General features: G+C 42.6%; 1 protein-coding gene across 1 annotated transcript in view; it reads left to right on the forward strand.

Moving 5' to 3' along the window:
• st8sia3 (ST8 alpha-N-acetyl-neuraminide alpha-2,8-sialyltransferase 3) overlaps positions 1 to 6,060 on the forward strand; it is a gene marked incomplete in the record, with an annotated part of 6,300 nt that extends 240 nt beyond the window's left edge. The window contains 4 exon segments of the mRNA NM_001267635.1: positions 1,309 to 1,317; positions 3,270 to 3,388; positions 4,416 to 4,973; positions 5,778 to 6,060. Coding sequence (NP_001254564.1) covers positions 1,309 to 1,317; positions 3,270 to 3,388; positions 4,416 to 4,973; positions 5,778 to 6,060 — 969 coding nt within the window.
• Positions 6,061 to 7,242: the final 1,182 nt, after the last annotated feature.

Below are 7,242 nucleotides of genomic sequence, written 5' to 3' on the forward strand. Positions count from 1 at the left end.
CTAGCGTAGCTTTACATTAGCAAGGGTTGGAAAGTTAAAGCTTTAAACCACATTTTTCACTTGATGTTCTGCTGGATAAAAAGTCAAAGGATCTCAAAAGGTCATCAGGATTCATCCTCTGGGAACCATGAAAGTGTGCTCACCTGTGTGTGTGCATGCGTGTCTGTGTGTGTCCATCGGGGCAGAACTACAAAGAGAAGTTAAGTTAAGGCTTTCTTTGAGGAGTGGGGCTCCCCCATTATGATGGTAGGGGAGACAGTGATATTATATGACTTCTTATTAAGTGAATGCGTGTGGAAATTACTTCATCGTTCACCTTCACATTTTATTTTAAATGTATTCACACAGCAAGTGATCAAAATATCCTGTACTAAGCTTTATTTTTGAAATATTTGCATTTTATTTGGTAGCAGTTGGTAATTGCAACAAAAAAGTGACAACTATTTAAATGACCACCACCTCGGCTGTTATATCACAGTAATTGTTTCGTTGTTAGAATAATATAAAATCAAGTATTTGGAACCCAGGTTACTACTGCATGCCAGGTCTTTATAGAATCAAATTCCTATATATATATATATATATGTATATATAAGTATTTCGGGTTTTTCTCTCCGTCGATAACTGTCATTTGCTTCACTGGTGATGAGTAAGACAAGGGTTCATGTATTGTTTTTACATTCCTACTGCAGCGAGAGGCCGCCTCGCAAACCTGACCTGAGGTGAATACAGAGGCCGACGTTTGAATTCAGCACACAAGGATGTACTCTGTCTTTCCTTCCCCCCTATGTTAATATTCATATTTTGTCATGGCAGCTTTATCTATCAACGGTGTGATACTGAGTATCCATCTGTTTCTGTCCCTGATGAGATACCAAGCAAAGGCTCCATGACATTTGCACTGTAGCCTTTTGGATGGTTGGCCGTTGGATTTGAGAAAGCATGAAATAGCTAATTTGGAGGAATAATAAATGTTTTAAAAAATAGACACAATTTGAAAAAATACTTTTTTCACTAAGAAAACGTCTGTCACAATTTTAGCTATTTTAGACAAGTTTATTTTTGTATTCGTTGGATTGATCATCTGCACATCTGGAGCTCAGCAGCATAATACTACTGAGTCCCCTAGGTTTTTTTAAAGTGGTAAATTACACTGAGGCACAGTTAGACATCTGTATTGGATGCAATTTCCTTTCAAACTAATTCAAACTTAAACCCATTGCAAAATATGTTTTTATAAAGGTGTTAGAATGAGAAACAAAATTGGTGAATGGCCATATCACTGGTATGACACTAAAGACACAGCTGTTCATGCTCCGTGTTAAACCAAGTCATGGTTGACTTCTTTAACACGTCCCAAACTGATGCTACAGAGGAACTCGAATGATTCATGCAAAGTGAGACCTTCCCAGATGCAACGTGCTCAGCTTTAGTGTTCCCATTGTATTCTTTGAGCCGGTAGCTGCAGTAAATCACGTTGATACGGATTCAGCGCTGAACCTCTGGCTTATTGTCGCTGGCTTCAAAGATGGCGAATGGTGCAACAACACGAATAAGCTTCTGACCGCCATGCGATCTATGTGGAACAGTATTTACACATACTTTCCAAGGTTTGTCTTGGACTGGAGAAAAACTGCAAGCCTACCTGTATCAATGAGGAAATGAAACCTCCACAAACAACTCCAATACTGTACACAAGTTTGATCTGTTCTAGCTGATACTGCTAGCTGACAGATATCACATGGAACCTTTACATTTCATACACTCAGGACAGGAATTAGAGGGTAGGAAGTCCCATTCATGACCTTATACATGGTATGGAAATCCACTACCTAGATAAACAGCTAGCCAGCCCTGGCTGCACAGTACACCGTCTGATGCCTGGTCCTTCTGATACCGCGGGTCGATAGCTAACAAGCTAGTCACCACCGGTCCTGCTGTACGCAGGCTTTGGGTTTCCGTAGAGTTGACGGATCTCAAACTTGGTCCCTCGCAATCAGGAACGGATTTTTGAGGTGTATCGACTGCTAGAACTACAGTGTTTAATTTTCAACATGATAGTTTTACGGCTCAATAAACAAGAGGCAAATAAATCGTGTAGCATTGGAGTTGTTGAAAGGAGGATTATTTGTATCTTCTGGAGGAGAATGTGCTTCCACTCTTTGTGCTACGCTAGGCTGAACACACAAATCAATGAATACATAAGTAATCTCCTGGCTAAGTCTTGTTTGTTATATTTACAGTTGTAGTTTTAGAAGAGGTGAAGCTTCTTAAATGCCAAAAAAACCCAGTGTTCATCTTATCAAGTGGGTCGACCTCATGTTCAGCCTTTCAATTAGATTCAATTTACCAACAAGGCAACGTCATTTGATTTCTCATGCATGTTTAAATGTCTTGAAATGCATCAAACAAGGTATCATTTTAAGATCTGGCCGGTTGTTTTAAAACTATCTTGAATGGTTTTATGTTTCACCCTACATACACAGTCTTAAATGAACTACAGGGACTTGCTAAGATGGACCAAATGCCTGCAACAGTTTCCCCCTCGCTGCTCATCCTCCCACAATAAATGATTTGATTCTCGACGCGAGGCTGCGTTTACACTGAGCTGATAGTGTAAACAAAAGTGTCTGAATCCGTTTTTTCACTGCAGTTTTTCCTACAAAAAGCCTCACAGATCCGCTTGCATATTTCAATTGGCTTCTTTTGGAGGCATTTCAACTTTGTGGTAATGGTACTGAAATATCACATGTCAGTCTTTTTCTGCAGAGCTCAGGAGAAAAAGATTTAATGTAATTTTGCAGTTTTGCTACAACGACATCAAGAAACACAAGCGGTCAGGTGACCTCACTTTTGGTCTCAAAGTGTTTAGTTTGAAACAGACATGAAAGATATTAAAACAAAACGAATTAGGTAGTTAATCAAATCTCAATGTATTTCCTTATACTTATTTTGGTTATTGTCAATAAAAAAACATGATGGCACAATTTCTGCTCCTTGGATGCAAAAAAAGTCAATCCGATCTCAGATTTAGAAGAAATTACTGAAGATTTCTGTATTTTAGCGAACAACTCCAAATAATGTAGTTTCAATAACGTTGCTGAGGTGCTGGCCTATTTACGACCTGACTGCTTGTATTTCTTGGCTGGTCCAACAAATTATTTTGCTACAAACATTTTAACGCATTTGAAGTGAATGAAGACGACCTGCTCGTAACACCTGATGGGTAAACATGCGCGTTGCCTCTGCCTCCTCCTCGTCTGTGTAGATCCCAGCTAGCTTTGAAGTATCTGGACCCTGCCTTCAGTCCTCTGACCAACGCTCTGGGCGAGGACCTGCAGAACTCCTCGAAATGGACCTACAACAGCTCTGCTTTTCTACAGCTGAAGTAGGTTTGTGGTGTTTTCTTTTGGGGGGGGGGGGGGGGTCTTCTGAAGCCCAGCATGCTTACTGCAGTGAGCCCCGGTGGAGAAATGTTACTCAGTTAGAAATTAGCAGCAAATCATAAAATCTCAAATCTGAACCATTTCAAATTTCACAGGTTGTGTAGACATATTGTAAAAAAAATGTTATTTTATACAATAGCATTAAATATAAATAAGTCAAACCATTAAAACTGGGACGCGATCAGCAGTTTGTTTCCCAAATGGTATTAACTTTTATAGCAATTTGAAAGAAATGAATGTCAGGTCATTTAATAGTAGAATTTTGTTTTGCGTTTTGTATCGTCCGAGCGTGTTTTAAATAACTCTCAGGTCTCCTCTTGTATTTTTCCAGTCGTGTGGCTTGGATGGTTTTGCTTACAATCCTTAAATCGAATCTTAAATCTCTCACAGTCGCCGTGTCCCAGCAGAAGCAGAAGTAGCTTTTGAGCAACCAGGGACCAGAGGTCGCATTCAAAAACAAAATGCTTGCTTTATGTATTTAAATATCAAGTAACGGAGGCATCAGCGTCAACAGTCCGCTTCATCTGCACCTTAATCTTGTTTAATGGAGATTTAAATGAACCCTAGTACTAACAGATTTTAATGGATTTGTTATTCATGATATTTGTTTCAATATTACGTTCCTAATGGAACAATGCTCACACTTTAACAAAAATATATATTTCAAATTTTTCAAAAGTTATTCTGTCAGATGCAGATAATCCAAATTAGACAATTTGAGTTATTGGTTTATGTTTATTTTTAATTTTGTTGAACTGTGCCTTTCAAAACATTTCAAAACAAAAGTTGAAATGCTTCCCAAACTCAAAGTTTACACTAGCTGGAGGTAGTAGATTCCACACCTGTGGTATGCCAGTGCTTTTCATACATATGCTGGCTTCATGTTTAAAGTATTCTGTCCCTCTAGAACCACAACGTTTCCAATCCATTGTACTGCACAGGTATTTCTATTATTCTGTCTCCTTGCAGAAACGAGATCTCCCAATACATTGACATCCCCCACAACTTCACCCTGACCAGAGACTCAGTCCGAATCGGACAGCTGATGCACTACGACTACTCCGGCCACAAGTACGTTTTCTCCATCGGCGAAAACTTCCGCTCGCTCCTCCCCGAGGTCTCGCCGATCCTCAACAAGCACTACAACGTGTGCGCCGTGGTCGGCAACAGCGGCATCCTCACCGGCTCACGCTGCGGCCCCCAGATCGAGAAGTTCGACTTTGTCTTCCGATGCAACTTCGCACCGACCGAGATCTTTAAGAAGGACGTCGGGCGTCGGACCAACATGACGACCTTTAACCCCAGTATCCTGGAGAAATACTACAACAATTTACTGACTGTGCAGGACAGGAACAACTTCTTCCTGAGCCTGAAGAAGCTCGACGGCGTCATTCTGTGGATCCCGGCGTTTTTCTTCCACACGTCGGCCACGGTGACGAGGACGCTGGTTGACTTCTTCGTGGAGCATCGAGGTCAGCTGAAGGTCCGGCTGGCCTGGCCCGGAAACATCATGCAGTATGTCAACAGGTGAGACACCTAGTAAGACTGCGGACATTGACCACAAAGACCCCATCTGTGGATATTATTTTACGACATCTTAAAATGAATCCCTGCAATTAAAATGTGCTATTTGTAGTAGATCGTGTGGTTCAATTGTTTCTCATATGGCAAAGAGGAGATCTAGGCTCTAAAGCCGTATTATAAGGAGACAGCTATTTAGTGAAAGGTATGGCACAGAGCTGCCACGGTGTGTGTGTGTGTGTGTGTGTGTGTGTGTGTGTGTGTGTGTGTGTGGAGGGGATTTAAGTCTAGTGCTTAGTGTTGTTGCAGCAGAATAGGCGGCTCATACAAAGACCTAATCTTCACCAATCCCATTAAACCTACCTGCTCTGGAAGAATTACCACGTTCGGGAAGCTCAGTCGGCTTTCAGCACCTCAACGACTCTTAGGAGATAGTTTTGTTGAGACAGATTTGGAGAGTTCCCCCTGTGGGATTCTGCAGAGGAGGACCACCAGCGGTGGTCCCAATAGGTTCATTTTTTTAAATTTAATTCATTTTATTTTGTAAAGCCCCAAATAAAAATAAAATTAAAAATGATCCTCAGAAGGCTTTACAGTACACATGCGACATCCTCTGTCCTAAAACCCTCACATCAGCACAGGAGAAACTGAAGATGAAAACCAGAAAATGAAAACCCTTCCATGTTGAAAAAAGAAACCTCAGTGAGAACGTCAGAGGAGGATCCGTCTCCTGATGGACAGACGACAATGGATGCCATGTGCACTCACGTTGAAATTGTATTGATTGTTATCTTCACTTGTGCTCAACAGCTACTGGAAAACCAAGCAGCTGTCGCCGAAGCGCCTGAGCACCGGCATCCTGATGTACACGCTGGCATCCACCATGTGCGACCAGATCCACCTGTACGGCTTCTGGCCCTTCGGCTGGGACCCCAACACGGGCAAGGAGCTTCCGTACCACTACTACGACAAGAAGGGCACCAAGTTCACTACCAAATGGCAGGAGTCCCACCAGCTGCCCGCCGAGTTCAAACTGCTCTACAAGATGCACACGCAGGGACTGCTGAAGCTCTCCCTCTCCCACTGCGCTTAGGCCTCAAAACGGGGTCTGCAGACCTTTCGAACTCCTCTCCTGAGCTTCCTCCAGGTGTCATGATGGCTTCTCGTTGGTGCACTGGGAACCGTTTGGACGGTACAGCCACAGCGCACGTGACAAGGAGTTCTCCAGAATCTGAAGACCAACGCGGATGGAATTTGGGGAGACGCATCTTCGCTTTGCTTCAACCTTGAATCGCTTCATGGTGTTTATGGCAACATGTCACTCTTAGGACTGCGAGTACAAATAAGACTGACATGGACGCTGCATCAGAGGAGGTTGATTCCTCCTCCAGTTCTATGAAGGTAGACGCAGCACGAAAGCACAAAAGTTGAACCCGGCTCAAGTTTTGCTGTAATTTGACGTGGTGCCACAAAGCAACACGCTGATCAGGCCGATCCAATATAGACAGAAGCGAATGCAAACGCAGAGATTGTCACCCTGACAATGTGTTTCATAGTTTGTGAAATCCTCTGTTGTGTTGTTATAAACCGCAGTGCAGTGTTTTGGCATCAAAGGACCCTTTAAACATGTAAATCAGTTCATCAAAGTAGACTCCCTCCGTTGTATTTAATTGTACGATTCTCACCTGAAGCGACCAGAACTGTTTTAACACCGTGCTGCTGTCGGTCTGATGCCCGTCTACACAGCAGTGTGGTCCTTTGTAGTTTGTAACGTACCTGTAGTGTGAAGGGAAAAGCATCAATCTTGGGTCACTACTTTGATTAATCGCATTGAGCATTAGGGCCACGTTCAAATAAATGTGGGATGCGCGACAACTGAATAATTCATCTTAGTTCTGAGTCAATCTGCTGACTTTGCACTGCAAAACTAAAAATGATGATCTCATTCTGTTTTTAAATTCACAACTCAAATATTGGTTGTTGGATGTTAACACATTTGCACCCACCAGCAACAGTAGTTGTGTTTGTTCCATTGCTCCATTAAATTAAGGTATTTGGCAGAAGTTTTAATAAATAATACAATTTGAATACAATAATAGCGGCACGGTGGCGTGGTGGTCAGCGCCGTCGCCTCACAGCAAGAAGGTCCTGGTTCCACTCCGCCCAGTGGCCTTTCTGTGTGCAGTCTGCATGTTCTCCCCGTGTCTGCGTGGGTTCTCTCCGGGTTCTCCGGCTTCCTCCCACAGTCCAGAGACCTGTTCTGGGGATCAGGGTG

Source organism: Gasterosteus aculeatus, chromosome 14 (assembly GCF_964276395.1).
Source record: "Gasterosteus aculeatus chromosome 14, fGasAcu3.hap1.1, whole genome shotgun sequence".
Lineage (NCBI taxonomy): Eukaryota > Metazoa > Chordata > Actinopteri > Perciformes > Gasterosteidae > Gasterosteus > Gasterosteus aculeatus.